Source organism: Schistosoma haematobium, chromosome 4 (assembly GCF_000699445.3).
Source record: "Schistosoma haematobium chromosome 4, whole genome shotgun sequence".
Lineage (NCBI taxonomy): Eukaryota > Metazoa > Platyhelminthes > Trematoda > Strigeidida > Schistosomatidae > Schistosoma > Schistosoma haematobium.
In genome coordinates, this window is record NC_067199.1 from 6,240,431 (window position 1) to 6,257,887 (window position 17,457).

The 17,457-nt window shown below is 36.4% G+C and overlaps 1 protein-coding gene across 1 annotated transcript in view; it reads right to left on the reverse strand.

Annotated features, from left to right (window-relative positions):
* Positions 1-8,264, reverse strand: part of EXOC4 (Exocyst complex component 4) — a 46,418-nt gene extending 38,154 nt beyond the window's left edge. Inside the window, exons 1-7 of the mRNA XM_051215527.1 lie at positions 8,142-8,264; positions 6,225-6,348; positions 6,141-6,187; positions 6,012-6,100; positions 5,907-5,969; positions 5,567-5,871; positions 3,828-3,949 (exon numbers count right to left, since the gene is read on the reverse strand). Of these exons, the coding sequence (XP_051066051.1) occupies positions 3,828-3,949; positions 5,567-5,871; positions 5,907-5,969; positions 6,012-6,100; positions 6,141-6,187; positions 6,225-6,227 (629 nt within the window). The 5' untranslated portion in view covers positions 6,228-6,348; positions 8,142-8,264. The remainder of the gene's footprint in view (positions 1-3,827; positions 3,950-5,566; positions 5,872-5,906; positions 5,970-6,011; positions 6,101-6,140; positions 6,188-6,224; positions 6,349-8,141) is intronic.
* Between the last annotated feature and the right edge of the window lie 9,193 nt (positions 8,265-17,457).

The following is a 17,457-nucleotide window of genomic DNA, read 5'->3' on the forward strand; positions in this document are numbered from 1 at the left end:
TGTATGAAATTTAACAAAGAAAATAGAAAAATAAAGATTAGATTCATGAATAAAATGGTCGAGGTTATTTACAAATTTATTAATATTCAATTAGTATGTTATCGGCGACCTATGCTCCATTAGGAGTAACAGGCATAAGTAAGTAGTATGTTGTATATAGTCCTTATAGTCATTAATTGGTACACTTGGTGAAAAAAGTATTGGGGATGAGTTTTAATAGTATTGAGGATTTTATTTCAAGCGTTAAACTTCGCTGTAATTGTTTCTCATCAGGTGTGATGGACTGGGTTATGTTGATACGCTTATAGCAGAGTTGAGAATCAATCCAGACACTAAAGACGAAATCTTTGGCGAAAATTACTACCCAATACGCGTAACTCACAAGCCGAATAAACAGGGAAATAAAGGAAACTCCTGGGTCCGATGCAGTTGGTTAGCACTGAAAACAATGTGAATAACTTCAGTCGAATGATACAATGCTTTAGCCCATTACAACTTCAAGTATTATGACCGTTGTAATGTGAGAACACCATGTAATCAATATTTTTTATTGCTTGTTTTGATTTGAATAATACACATTGTAATGTTCGATTATGTAATTGTCGTTTGTTGAAAAATGCAAGCCTTTTCAAAAGTTGCATCTTCTCTCCCTCCCCCTCTCTCTATTATTTGAGTACGGTTGGCTTCGATGAAGTTTTATTTCGTATTGATCGTTCGACCTAGCTAGTTGCATTAAGTCTGTTTTCTTATAAGACGTATCTCGTATTCGATGGATCCAGTTAGAGAACAACAATCATACAATTTATAACAACTACATACAGTATAGATTCATTTAACTTCTACAAGGTTACAAGGCGAAACAGGAAGAAAATGTTTCAGTTTAGTTGTGATACTGAGGCTGTTGGGCGATAGAATCAGGATGGACTCCCGAAACTTTCGGGTCATTGAGTTCTTTGTAAATTTTAGAAAATTACAGTAGAATTTCTTGTTTTCGATTTGGTTTGACTAACTTATCCATGTTAACCGTATATGCAGGAGCAATTTTATAGGAACTTTGCAATGTATCTCTAAGTTGATCAATACAAAATTTAGGCGAATGATCAAAGTGATGTGTATATTTTCCTTCCCGTTTATCTTTCATAAAAACTAAAGGAAATACATATTGATTGGAAAACCACGAGCTAATATAAATATAAGACAAAAATCTGTGGTAATATTGTATATTTTATGCTGAGAGTTAAATACCATAATCAAATATTTAGTGCTAAAGTGATTAATATTTTTATGGTAGAATAAAAGACTTTCTCGTTGTATATCTGACAATCAAGACATTCGGATATCCTACAGGTGTCCAAAAGTTGGAAACTTTATATAAGATGATTAAGAATGGGCTGTGATGGTGATGATATATTTGTCCTGTTTTCTCTAACATGTCGAGTTTAAGAATTATTTTACGCTTTTTATCCAGTGAATTCATCTTTTCTTCTCGAATCATATTGTCTATGTTTAGTGTTTTCTAGCAGCAGTGATACTGTCACTACTTCTACTACTCTGACATTTTTCCTCGAATATCCTTCTCGTTGTGTTAATAGGGTGCGACAAATTGAACCGATACAAAAATATGTCAGGTTCTACGCTGCCTGTGATTGACTCACCTACATGTGACAGCCTAGAAAATAATAACGAGGCCAACACTGCGCACAGTAGTTAACTGAAGAACCATAGGAAACAAATCAGCAGAGAATAACTTTCTCATTCAAGTCTGAGAATCTCTGTTCTAGCACACGAATACAACCTTACACAAGATTAAACCTAGCTGATGTTAGTAAGTCATGAGAAAAATAAATTGAAATTCGAAAGAATCGTCACAGTACGCCTAAGCATAATATTTCTCCAAAATCAACCTTATACAGCATAAATTAAGCTACCTTTATAAACTATATCTTATTAGCGCGAAATACTTGATAGTTTATTGTCAGCAGTCAAAAACACTTTAAAATGCACTGATTCGACCAATAGATTGGTTAGTATACACAATGAATGTATCGCAAAAACCGAAATAAAGAAAAAAACTATTCTCCGTTAATATTAGTTCTGTTTGGTCAACCGAGAATAGATAGAGAGCAATGCTTTCAGATAAGTCAATGAATAGAGTTAGTTGGACATATGAAAGAGCTTGAATTCTTGTTATTTGATGAAGAAGCCTCCTAATGATGAGTACTAACAAACCTAAAACAAAGCTATAATTTTTTTCGAGTGATTCTTTTAGAATTGTACATTGAGATTTGGTATGACTTTACCTGATGAATAAACCATAAAACTTTGATCCATAAATGTTATAAGACCCCAAAACCATAGTATATCCACTTTGGTTATTAAACAGAAAGCTATGCCAGTAATATCAACTTCAACTGCAAACATTATTATTATATTAGCGGTGTACAGATTTATGTACTCGTCTTTGAGTCATAAGTCTATTTCGATACAGAAAAGCGACAATATCCAGTTCCTCAAAACAACCTAAGTAGGGTGGGCTTAGAGTCTGTGACTCAATGAACAGAATTCGAAAGCCTTAACTCTTACGCTAAGGCTACGACTAGTGATAAGTTCATGGAAATGGTTTCGTATTAACGTGTTCTTGAAAACTTTGAAATGGTTATGGCTACTAGCTAGTAGGCGAATCTCTGTTACTGGAGTAAATTTTGGATTATTTCAGCTATTTACTGATTATTGATTTTGTTTAACTCCAGAATTTTAGCCGTTACGACTAGTGTGCCTTAAATACCTAACGTTAAAAAGTTCTTATTTTAATCTGATACCTTAATTTGACCACTTTGAGGTTTATTTTGGACTACTATCTACATTTTAAATAACATCAGTCAAGAAAGACACTCTCAAAATTTATCTAATGTGATCAGAAAGGTGCACTCGATGCAGATAATAGAAACTCATTGAATCATTTACCTTGTTCTCCTAACCAACATAAACGGCAGTCACTTAGTGATAACATCGTGTGTCATCCAAGATGCTTTTAACTGAAGCCAAATAAGCTTCAAAAAATTGAACTGCGGAGTTACTTAGATATATTGACATGATTCGCTATTACAACAGCATCTAGTACCACATCACGCCTACAAGGGTTATCCTGGCTTTTGGACAGACAAATTAATTTCTCTTGAGTCTTTATCCAAGTCTTGTTGTTTATTCGTTTTTCTGCTTCATTTCTCTTACTGTCTGTTTGTGGTAAGAATTGCATAAAATATGTGTATCCAAAATCCAGTCTCTTATTTGACTTGTTTTATTCCGCTACTCACTACCTATAATTAAGTCGATAAACATACGAGGGCGGGCTGGACATCCACTTCGTTTTCATCATCATACCGTCAAATTGGAGTCAGATTGCGGGCAAATATGATATAACAACAAATAACTTTAGCACTCTGTTAATATCATTAAAAGGGATTGGCTTAACTTCAACAGTCGCTGAATCATATCTCGATCGCATTTAAGTTCTCAGACCAGTCATACTATATTCTATAAAGTATAATGGTCCCGGTTTATTTCCGTTCTTCAACTCAGTAGGGAGCTCGGTAACCGAAAAAAGTTTGGTGTGGTGGAATTTTGGCTACATTTTTCGGTACGATGACTAGTGATATTACCTGACTCCAAATACTATATCAGGTGATCTGTATTTGGAGCTTGTGACTCAACGATTGAAAGCAACAGTTTTTAGATACTAGCCTATCTCTTCATTTACTGTGAGCACAGGAATCGATAAACAATTGAATTGAATGTAGTAACAATTCAAAAGAACATGATTCACTTACTCAGAATGAGAGCGAACTGATTTATCTCGTGAAGGATTTCTGATGTGCATGTCCAAAGCCAAAATAAAGGGTTTATCATAGAGCAAACGGTTTAGTTCTTTTCTCAGTTCATCAATAAGAAACTGAAGCCAAATATAAATTAAAAAATGATCATAAGTGCACCATTTAATTCATAATTTTATCAGAATAAATAGCCAATTTTTCATACTCCTCATTTCCTTTTTCTTCTTTTGGAATTTGACTATTCGAAGCCAATGTCCGTTGGTACTGGTAACATGTGATAACCCAGAATGCGCAAAACATGTTAGTTTTAACTGATTTAGGTTCATAAAACCCATCAATCACTTCGACTTTCCGGATGAAATCTTTACTACACTACTTAAGTTTGTGAAGTATTGACATAATGGTTGAAGTTCCCAACTTTTAACCATTAGCTCTTCCCTACCTACTTCTATCTGGGCCGACAATCAATGTAACCACTCTTCAGTGTAGCACAAAGCCGAGTACATAAACTGTGTACTAAGTGAGTTACCATTAAGCATTCCTGTACAACCCGTGAATATTGTGTCACAGATACACGCGCCACACAAAACAATGAGAATTTGAAGAGAAAAAATAACGAACATATTAGTGTAAGGTAGTGTAATAATAATAATAGTAATAATGGAGGAAACGGAAAGATACAATCGGAAGAAATCTTTCAGTTAAGGAAGAAACAACCATTTTTTATAGAGAAAGTAAAAGAAGGTTAGGGAAGGGCCCACCCCACTCTCGACCATATCAGGGCATTTGGGGGCCACAGATACACTGCCGAATATCCGTGGTCCTACTATACTCACTGCCAGTCAATTAGACACAATCAACGTAGGATCTGAGATAAATGCGCACTGATTCATGCTGATACACTACACTACTACGGAGTGATGAGACTAACCAGATAGGTAAAAAAGTCGGAATGGTAGTATTATCAATAAGAGAAGACTAAACGTAGAGAATATAGTTTGCAAAGAATGCATAAAATAATGCACTCTCTAAATTTTACTGAAGGTGTCTCAGCAAAACAGCAAACAAGTGTGATCTATTATACAGTATGTTTAGTTATTAATAGCTATCTGGATATTGAGGTGACCGTATGAATAGCGAGATTAGCGAAACTAATCATTAAAACAGATGTATTGCAAATAGTCTAAACAACATATCACCGACAACCACCCTCATAAAAGAAATTTTTTTGGGAAACTCCAGCTTACTACACCTGTTGTGAACGAACATTTACGTGGGGATAGCCAATTTACTGCTTGACACAAAATTACAGAATTCCTTCGTAAAATGTGTAAACCATGGATTAAATAATACATTTTTAAATCCTCCATCAATTGTCTCAAACTTCATCGCCCCTTTATTGCCATTATAGTTACTTTCTGTCCCCGTTCTCTTCGATCCGGTCGTCTCAACCTTCTGCTATCAGGCATTCCACTTTTGATTTAAGTTACATACTACTAATGTCTGTTGACATACACCACACATCTTGCACATCAAGAAATCGATTCTTAGACATCGTAGTTTTATGATAATCAAGGACCATTGATCTAGTAACTTTTTAGCTAGTCCTTAAACTCAACGAAGAATAAATTTGAATATATAGTGAAATGACTCCAAAAAAGCAAATAAAAATGACCATAAATTTGTGTAAATCCAACAGTTTAATCAACAGTTTACAAACTTAAAGCCAACATTACCTTGTTTTTATGTGCCAGGTCAGTTTTCAGTGTTTGAACTGCGGGTATTGAGGCAATTTCCGACTCAAGCATATAATTCGAGTTGATCATTAAGGAAGTGGCTTCAGACCACGCACGAGCGGTTACTAAATACCCCAATGCATCCGGGGTAGAACGTAGACGATCTAACTGATCTACCAACTCTAAGCATCGTCTCTGCTCAACGAGTTCCAGCCACAGTCTCCTTAGTTCTTCCCTGTTGCAATATAGCAAACTTTTACACTCGATAAGATCTCTTTGTATTTTAGCGACAGACGTCTTGTTATCTAAAAATATTTTATAGTAAAACTATTAAAACTACCCCTAACACGCTGTGAAACAATTCCATAAGTGTTCAAAATCTTGTTCACATCACCAAACTTTTCTAGAAATTTAAATTAATTTTTTATGTAGACAAAACACAAACCAGTGAGACATATGTTGAGCACCGCTCCTGTTTCTGTGAAATCTTTTTCGAGTTGACGTCTTTTCTTTTCTCGGATGTCCATGGAGCTACTGGAAAGTAATTTGTTAGATAAGAATTGGAATATCTTACTTTTCCATGAGACTCCGAATAAAGGCCATTAAGTATGATGACTGAGTCTGAAACAGTACACAATGTTTATAATTTATTACTTACCATATTTGGTTAGATGGAACTTCTATAAAGTTAATGACGGATTTGAGCAGGCTTCTGAGGATTGATTTACAAATTTATGCACAATGAGTTATATGTAAGTGATACATATACGAAGTCACCTGATCTGAAAAATTAAAAAAGACAGAGCTATGAACCGACATTTCGTTTTCTGATAATCAGTAGGTACATCAAACAACCAGAAGAACCACGCCGATGTGAAGCCACACAATAATAACCACTTGCCGAAATGGGAATATTTTAAGTAAGCGCCGATAATATGATGTTTGAAAATATAAACTCACTAGCCACTGGCAAAGTCTTCATTTAATGCTCTCACACATATAAAGCCACTCCCACGGAAGTTCTACTCAATGCCTTCGCGCAGTGAGGAGTGTTGTCTACCAAGTTGACTCCGGTTAAATTTTACATTCGATTCAGTAGTTTTATGTAGTTTTATTTGTCATAGACTGACCTTAGTCAGTGGACAGAGAGGGTCCATCTAGGGGAGTTGGTAAACTCTGATTCCAAACCAGTGGTGCAGATGGACTTCAGGGTCCTGAAGGAACAAATAGAGTATGAACCTACTGTTGGTTACTGGTTAACATGGGAAATCATCTCCTAACGTTGCCTCTGCTTTGTACATTAGACTTTTATATCAAAGGCCCCAGGCACCCGAGCAGCATCAGAGCCCTCATACAAATCAATGATAACGAATACTGGCCTCATTGTTATTGCATAGCGCATATGTATTTGGTGCTCCCTCATACCAATATTTGTGTTCAAATAAATAATAATTGTAAACAAAGAATTTCAGCATAAGCAATCTGGTTACTATGATGTATCCAGACCCATCACAAATTTGTCGAAAGCGATCATGTAGTTTACCGTTCACATTAACAGCCTGTGACAGTTTATGATCGTGTCCAGCATAGCCAAAATGTGGGGAGAGAAAACGCCAGCCGTGAGTGTACTATGTCAAAGGAATGGCCGGATGGTACTAGCTCTTCAACCAAAGAGTCATGAATTAAGCCTAACGGTGGATTTATTTCCGTGACGCCCATCTTTTATACCATTGGCAAGCCCAAGTGAACTTGGAAAATGACCTCAATAGATAACAAAAACGGTTTAGAAATTTCTTGAACGCAGAGACACTTTGGAACATATTCATTTGTACCGGTTCTAAATAGTTAAAACCTATTTTCTACAATACTAGGAACGCATCAAAAGTCTTGGGAGATAAAGATGGATTATCCTATAAGAAACAACTGGTCAGTGATCTCCAAGGTAGCTCCAGAAATATTGTCAAAATATTTCAGAACGAATTTTTCTACCGATCATAGTGAAAAGCCAGTAGTTAGGTCGAACGATGACATATTGTTGATAAATTGTGTTCGCATTTGTTAATTTTCATTTTTGTGTCACTTTGAAGTGTATCAGTAGGTGAAATTTGTGTTTATGAACTAACATATATTCAATTTGCGTTTGTTGTGAAGATCTAGCCATACTAATTCCAAATATCCAGATGTCTACCAGATATTGTTGACACTGAAAGACATTACTTCAGTACTGACTTATTGTTTGGTGAATTGACAGACAGTAGAACTAACAAGGAGGTACACAGATGTTGATATTTATAGCCAAGTGGAAGAATTTACAATAGACGAAATAAACTAGTCAAGGGACTTATCATTAACGAACAAAGGTCTAGTGTACAAACATGGGTATATAAGACTTTTACATAGCGACCAAAGTATCAGCCATTATCAGCAATTCTGATTATTATTTAAACGACCTCTTTTGGTTTTAGACTTATGCGAATCTCAAAAGATAATCAAGAATCACCAGGCACAGACAGAGTTTGCGTGATTTCCTATTTCTCCGTAGTAATTCCTAATTAATTGAACGTGATAGACATACATGCTTGTGCTTATATATAAGCAGCAAACTGTAGGTAGCGTTTATCTGAAGCTCTAATAAACATACGATCTCAAGGCCTTTGACCTACAAATCAAATATTGCTCTAATTGCGTGGTGCAGGAGACCTTGACTTTTAGTGCAGATTACGAAAGCGACAACGTTTATCCGTAAAATATTTCTAGTGTCTTCCACTTTAGTATAATTCGAATATCTGATAGTGAATCTGTAATGACATCAGTTACTGAAATCTTATTGTTGTTTAAACAGACAACTGGTTGTTTCTACGTATCGCCTACCTCAAAATTTCATAGACAATCAACCAATTATCGGTGGTCTGCTTCCATATTTGGAAATTGCTTTTCGTATGGTTACTTTTTTGAAGCTTTAGGATATGCTTTAATCGTTTGATCGGCACACTTATTATGTCAAGATGAAGGAAGGTAAAGCAGTGAAACGTCATCAAAGCACATATAACTCCTCGTATTATCTTATGTTACAAGGAACTCAAAGCAACTGTCAACGGACACCAAGGTCAGGATTTTCAGTACAAATGTCAAGACAGTTCTACTATATGGGGCAGAAACCTGGAGAACTACGAAAGCCATCATCCAGAAAATACAGGTGTTTATCAACAATTGTCTACGCAAAATACTTCAGATCCATTGGCCGGACACTATTAGCAACAACGTACTGTGGGAGAGAACAAACCAGATCCCAGCGGAGGAAGAAGCGCTGGATGTGGATAGGGCACACATTGAGGAAAGCATTCAACTGTGTCACAAGGCAAGCCTTCACATGGAATTCTCAAGGCCAAAGGAGGAGAAGAGGAAGACCAAAGAACACATTACGCCGAGAAATGGAGATAGACATGAGTAAAATGAACAAGAATTGGATGGAACTAGAAAAGAAGGCCCAGGACAGAGTGGGTTGGAGAATGCTGGTCGGCGGCTTATGCTCCATTGGCAGTAACAGGCGTAAGTAAGTAAGTAAGTAATTATGTTATGAAAAAAGTAATTAAAATGGTTTTGAATCCAGCCAATCTAGTACATGGATCAAAAGCTGATTCTTACTTGGTCGGTTAAGATTCGCACATTTATTATATCCAAATCAATTATTTGAGCACAAAAATCCTAAATCCTGTTCTTACTCGACCATTATTTCCTATGTAGCGTTTGTTTAGAGAGGATTCTGTACCTACTACAGACTATTAGATCAAAAACAAGCATATCCATGGTTCATAATTTTGACATTAATTAGCGACGAATCAGAATATGGCGAGCATGATCGATCCCGCCATCTTTGTCAGCAGTACAGGACATTTTTCTTTGTTTTTTGTGTTTTCTTCTATTGTCTTCTATTGCAGCTCAATGTTTAGTTACTCAGTGTGCCGAAATTCCGTAATTTATGTTAGATTCTAAATGGTAGCACTAGTTTTTTCGAATAATTTGAGTTTTCTCAGTTTTTCGCTACTACTGCTACTCAGGTTTTTTCATTCCTCTCGTCATGATAATGTGTTTTATGTGACGAAATATTATTCTGCTAGGCTTTGAATATTTTCATATCGGACACCAGAGTAACTTTTCGTCTGAAATCAACGTCGCACCGACCTGGGATATTCCAGATTTCTAAATATTCATTCCACAATATTCCCTATGATGTTATCGAGAACTATGAAGAAAAACGATGTCCGGTTTGTTACTATCTATGATATTTTTGATGATCAACTGGTCAAGCAAATGCTGAGTGTCCAGTTGTTATGAGCCCAGTGATATATTCAAAAGAATAATGAGAACCAGTCACCTGACAACAGCCAACTGACTTAAGGATGATATACTTCTCTTTCAGAAGCTGCTTTCACGAAAATATAACATAATAGATTATTAAATGATTTGGATGCACTATTTGTTGAGTGGAAGCGACATGAAAAGTCGGAAATCCACTGTCGGAATGTGGAGATTTGTAGCTCAGGTGGATGAATTTTACGGAGTACATTGTATATTCCTTAAGAATCTGAGTGGCGAACGTGTGTGAAAGGTTAGATCAGCGTACTGTAAACTGTCCTCAGGTTCCTAGTATTCTATCATAGTTGTCTCTGAAGCATAACCCGCATATTATGGGTTTGAAAATAAATGCAAAGTACTACATTAAGATCATTAATCAGTTGACAAAATAGTGTCATTATCGAAGGAGAGAGTTGGGACATGCATTGCACATGTACGTCCACCGAATACCTGGATGTGCCGTGATGGTTCGTATACGGATGGGTTATAAATGTTGTTATAAAACTTAGTTTTACTTTGTCTAATGCCATAACGGTTGGGTTCCAGGTTTACACGTATGGGACGTCAATTTACCTTAACGATTATCTACGCTAGATCCCTCCCAGTGTTCATTCTACAGGACGTCAACACATCTCAGACCAAGAACACGTGATTACCCTGACCACAACGTAAATATATTCCCACACCAAAAACCGACACAATCCACAACAATAAACAATCAATAATAAATGTGTCAAACTAATAAGGATAAGTGAAATTATATCTTATCTGACACCTGTCAGACTATCTACATGTCTGACTAAGCAGACAACCAATCATGATCATTCTCGCTAACACATCAGATGTCAGGGGGACACTGACCTGTCCCATTTGGTAGTGTATTTCCGGGTCTGAGGCATGAATCTGAGTAGGCTCTTCACTGAAAGGAAGACGAATATATAATATGCTAGTGTTTCAAGTGTTACTTAGTAAATACATCAGTAAGCTACATACTCGTGTAAAGATCGTATTTCATGACTATCTTACAAACTCTGACTTGACGAATGAAAATATAACCAGATTTGCAAATTCATTTATTCGACCCGTCATTTGTGAAAGAATATAAAACTACCATTAACACAAGGTTTCAAACTGATAATTCAAAGACGTAGCCTTGTTTCTTTTTCTAAAACTAAAGGTCGAAACAATAAACTTGTTATAAGTGAAAATGGTTGTGAAACTAAAGTAAACATTTAGCCTGTTTTTAAAAACTCTGGCGAATGTGCTGTTACTATGACCTCTCTTAAGTATTTTCACAATCACATGATACGACTCTCTTGGAAAAGTTTAAGGATGTACAATAAAGAAGTGTATAATTAAATAACGAATGCGTGAGTAGTGGTTTGGCCTAATTGGTCAGTTATGCTATGCTGTAGAATATCGAGAAGCTACCATTTCACAGTACTCACTATGCTGAATAGTTTAAGTTCAAATGGTTCAAATGGTTGTAGACGAAATAAAAGAAGCTTTCGCTTAGCGGGCTTCCGTATCTAGTATCAGTGACCCACCAAGACCTCCAGGCATGAACCTAGGTACATTACCGATAATAGAGGAAAAAGAACTGGTTAATCATAATATGTTATCCTTAGTCCCTAAGAATAGGTCAAGTTTCCTTCTAAAGAACCCTTGGGAAGTCGCTTGGACTAGTTCAGTCGGCAGTGAATTCCAGCATTTGACAACTCTTAAAGAGTAGAAGTTGTGTCTACAATCCGTTCTGCTATGATGTATCTCCAATTTCTGGGTGTTACCCCTTCTGTTTGTGTTGGAGCTAAAATTAAGCAGGTGTTTAAGGGGATGTCCAGAAGTGTTAAGGATACTGTAAGCCATTAAAAAGTCACCTCTAAGACGCCTATATTCTAAAGAGTAAAGGTTAAGTTACTGAAGGTGCTCTTCGTAAGGTTAAGGTTTGAGTGATCGAACTGATTTCGCGGCTCGCCGTTGAATACACTCTAGTGTCCTTATGTTTTTGGAGTGAGGGAGGAAGTACTATGTTTCCGTACTCTAAATGAGGACGTATAAAACTGTTGAAGATTATGGGGAAAGTCCTACCGTCAAACTTACCAAGAATGCGCTTCAATGTTATTAGTGCAAGGTTTATTCGAAAGGCATTTCTGTCACAATTAGCGTAGGACATTAAATCGTAGGGTACCAGGACTCTATTTTTCGACTCGGGATACTACTAGAGAGGAGTTTCTTAAGTTGTAACTGTAGTCTGCAACATGTCGCAAATGGACTAATTTACACTTTGAAGTGTTAAAGGTAAGTCTGTTATCGTCTGCCCAACTTTGAAGTCGAGTCAGATTCTCCTGAAGTGCCTGTATACCGTCTTGATTGCGTATCTCTCTCTTCAAAGTTTCGAGTCATCAGCAAAAAGAAGTATGTCTGACGACACCTGTTGTGGAAGATCATTTATATAAATCAAGAAGAGAAGAGGTCCTAGTACTGAGCCCTGTGGGCCCTCACTAGGACATTCCATAACCTGAGATAAAGTGAAGTTAACCCTGACCTTAAATTGTCGATTTTTCAGATATTCAATGGGCCAGTCAGTTAGAGGTGGTCTGATAGCCAACCGTTTGAGCTCATTGATAAGACATATATGGTTGACCCTATCAAAAGCTTTTGAGAAACAAAGGTAAATGATATCAATCGATGTATGCGATTTCTTCAGAGGGTGATCATAGCAATTCGTATAATAGGCACCAAAATGGGTTTACTAAAATGGCTAGCACAAAGTACTCAGCACATTCACATAATCCGAAAATCGCGGTGAGATCCAACTGACCTATCGAATCTGGGTGGATGTACTAATATCATCAGACACCAGTGAAATATTCATATTCACATATGTGTAGTAAGGACCCTTTTCTAGTATGCTTCTGTGAGCGCCCAGTCTTCTCTTGAAAGAGTCAATTGAAGGTGCGGACACCACAGCTTCAGGCAGCAAGTTCCAAGTATTGATGACTTGGCGTGAAAACCTGTATGCCACGGGTATTTTGTTCGTTCTTGGCTTTTCCACTCGCCTGCTATGTCCTCTGAGGTGTTGTAGTGGCATTGGACAATAACCGCACAATCCACAAAGCTAAACACGAGACTACTCAGAAAATAGATATTCAATATTTAACGCGGATAAATACCTAACGATGGAGAAGGCGCGTACAATGAATTGGATGGACTGGGTTTGATCGAATGGCATGGCTCGGCCATGCAGGCGTGGTCCATCTGAATGTTACCTTATATCTTCTATTCGTATTAAATATATTGTTCCTTCTCTAGCCTAACCTTGTTCTACATCATGTATTGGTAATTGATACGATACAGTGAGTTGGCGTAGTCGATGGTGTGACTTCCACGTAAGATCTTATAGATTAGGTAGTTATATCATGACAAATCTACAAACTTAGGCTTAGGTCTATTATTAGAGCAGCACTAATATCATAGTAGACCATAGTTCTACATTGGTGAGCCCAACTAAAGAAACGCAACCTATTATTGTTAATCCTTATTTTCACCTTAACCTTCTCAATCGGTTTTTATTTTTGTAAACCCAGTATTCTAATAGTCCTTTGATTAATGGTCACACATATTATCGTCATGTTATATCTATTAGTTCACATAACTTACTAGCTCAGTCGATAATAAAAGTTGATCATCTATATCAACTAATTAGCCTTGATGGTTCGTTGACAAGCTTTGATAGCATTTACCTGCTTCAGCGACATAGACTTTTTCAGACATCAAGCTCTAGCAAATATGACTTGTAAGTAGCGTAAATATACATTGACTAACAATACAATCAAGGACTAAATAGTTATCTGGATCTAATTCTCAGTGTTCCTTCACTTAATACCTCAACCTGTTTCAAACTATGCACTATCCTGTAATATCTTTTCTTCCGACCACTACCTGCCTAATTTCATATTTTCGAGTTCCATTGCCAAACAACAAGGGTGACACTTCTCCAAAAACATACGGTGAGTTTCAGCTATAAGTTTTCTCAAATCATAAGGTCATTTTAGATGGCTCGTTTAATGTCAAACACACAATTATCTGGATTCATTCGATTGTTCTGATCCGAGCAAGTGGCAGAAACGTCAACAGCATCAAGCACCCTGGAATTAATTGCCATACTGCATGTTTTATTCTGGATACTTTTGGATCATTACTACTCACGAATGGCGTTATATATGTCGTCCACTGAATAATACAATTTTCAAAAATAACCCAGGCGAGTTCAACCATTTTACTTAATGATTTTTTTTACTTAACATGTATATGTTTTCCGGTTCCTTTTGCTATATATTTGTAAGTGTCCCTAGGCTAAATGCAATAACTTCTTATGGAATGTTTATAACGCATCATATTCCTGCCTGGAGTTTCACAAGCAGTCTAAACTTTAAAATTATTTTCTGGTCATGTTCATTATTTTTAAATCTCCATATACGTCAACAACCTGCATGTTAACCTGGCCCATACATACGTTACATTATATCTCCATGTCTTCTAAATTTAGAAATCATCTGGATCGCCTTTAACATTTATCAATAAACCCATCATAGTCGTTGTTGCTAATCGTATTTGGGTTTATGGATTGGTTTATCATATTAGTAGCCTAAAATGCGAACATAGTTTAGATAATAAGATTAAAAATTTAGATACTATCAACTGCACTAGTAAAATAACTAAATCCCCAGGTAGCTGTTGGCTAAACAAACGTTTAAAATCAAAACTCCGTAGCCTACTAGAATTAACACCAAACGAATATTTCTGAATTGAAATTTATAATTAAATTAGGCGTCTCGGATTCTTTAACGTTATAAATTTCCGATGATTTCGAATCACCTAAAGCAACAATACCTATTTTTCCACTGACTAATCCTCAATCAACACTATAACTAGTTAAATTTAATAGTTTCAGGATATCGTCATAAAGCATTGTCGTGACTTGACAATCACGTAATATGACTGATAAAATTAATGAAACTATTAACGAAATCGGTCAACAAATTGACTTATAATTACCATTAAATGGTGTTGTTTTCTTGGTATCTTCATCTATCACAAACGATTACAGTATGTTTCTCTCTCAGTTGCTCATTCAGTAAATATCTCAAAACCTTGTCAGTCTAATTGATGGTTTAGCGACACAGTCATGCATGCAAATAATCAGTATAAGCAGTCGAGCAAATCTCCTGCAAACTGAAAACATCAATGTCGAATTTACCCCAACACTGACTAAGGTTCAAGCCATTATCATAGACATGAGTTGGGAGTGTATTCCCCTTGGCTACAACTTATGTTCTCCCTGATAATCACATGGGCATCACTCACCATTTAATCATCTTGTAAAAACTTATTTAGCCAAATACATCTTGCAGCACCACATCACTTAGTAATATGACACATAGGCTTAACTGATTTCAATAACTTACAACCATTATATCTCAATTAAGTCGTATTCCGCTTTATGATAAACCGCGTACTTGCAACTAACTTGTATGACCAATCAGCCGGCAAGTATAAATATAAATAAATAGTCTGCCGCAGATCAGAACATTGAGTCTGAAGCATGTCTTACGAATACACTCAGGTTTAACGATTTGTTCTTAGCTATCTGTCCAAAACTCATAATTATCACGTATTTAAATTTTGTTTTGATAACCATTCATGTGTATTAGTAGTATTACTAAATTCTATCACGGTCAAATAAAAATGAGGTTGAGAAAATCTCCCCGTAACTAAATAAACCGTATCAAACTAACTGGGACACTAGTTGGAATTATTCTTCACGGTATACTTTTGTTCTTTCAGTTAGCCTACTAATACAAATGCAATTGAAAATCAACTCATGGACAACTTACTAGCATGAACGTTATTTGATTTTATAATTTAAACCAAAACTAATACCAATATTAACATTTCTACAATATTAATTGCTTTTAATACTTCTAAACACAAAATACTTACTACCTATACGTTAAGTTATTAACCAACGGCTATTAGCACGCATCGTTTTATTATTATTATTATTATTATTATTATTGTTATTCCATTCTTTATAGTTCAAATAATCTCCACCCAAATTTTCATTTCAAGCGTTTTAAGCATGAAGACAGATATTTTAAGATTATTACATGTATTTCCCGACCAGATGCTGCCTCTTTCTTTTTGATTTATCTTTCAGCTTACCACTATCCGGAAGGTTCTTATTATCCTTGGTAACCTCCGGTGCGCGACGATCCCATCCAATTTGGTATCGAACCAACATCACGTTGACTCTGGTGGGAGAGTAATGTAGTGGCATTGGACAATAACCGCACAATCCACAAAGCTAAACACGAGACTACTCAGAAAATAGATATTCAATATTTAACGCGGATAAATACCTAACGATGGAGAAGGCGCGTACAATGAATTGAATGGACTGGGTTTGATCGAATGGCATGGCTCGGCCATGCAGGCGTGGTCCATCTGAATGTTACCTTATATCTTCTATTCGTATTAAATATATTGTTCCTTCTCTAGCCTAACCTTGTTCTACATCATGTATTGGTAATTGATACGATACAGTGAGTTGGCGTAGTCGATGGTGTGACTTCCACGTAAGATCTTATAGATTAGGTAGTTATATCATGACAAATCTACAAACTTAGGCTTAGGTCTATTATTAGAGCAGCACTAATATCATAGTAAACCATAGTTCTACGGTGTCCCGATCTAGTAGAAAGAAAGACTGAATAAGTTAGGTCCGAAATCATTTCTCAGTACTCTGTACGTCAAAATTAGATCTCCCGTTAGTCTGCGATAGTATAGAGTAAAGAGGTTCGGTTTTTCAAACCGCTCCTTGTTTATTATAGGCGGCCTGCTTGAGCATCTGGGCTACCTGTTCCTGCCATCTAGATATTTCAACAAGTTATCTATTTTTGTTTGTTTTAATATATCATTATGTCTATTAATCGCATAACCTATCCTGGTGTATTTCTGAAAAGTGTACAACCTTTCGTCGTCAAATTTACAAAAAGCCCAATGAGAGATAATGTGGTCTCTGGCAGTATGCAGAAAAAAGAATATACATTATTCAGATGTTCATTTACTGGACTGCTAACATCTAACTGGCGATCACTCAGTCTTTATCGTCAGGATCGACCAAGAAGTAAGAAACGGAAACTTCTTGAAATACTTTGTGCTGAGAATTCTTTATTGTACCAAAAATATAATATTGAATAAAGCTTATAATGATGATGATGATGATAAACCCCGGAGTTCCGGAATTGCACGGTTAGCTGCCCTCTGTACTTTTTCTAGTATGTCCGCGTCACCTTTTAAACAGGGGCTTGCAGCCTGAACGCAGTTCTCTAGCTAAGTCCTCACTAGGGATGTGTATACTGTGGTGAACATGGCAGTATCTAACTTAGTGAATGTCCTTTTTAAGGCCCAGAGGGTTCGAAACCCCTTGGCTGCGACCTCCCGGCAATGGGCCGTCGTCTTAAGATCATTAC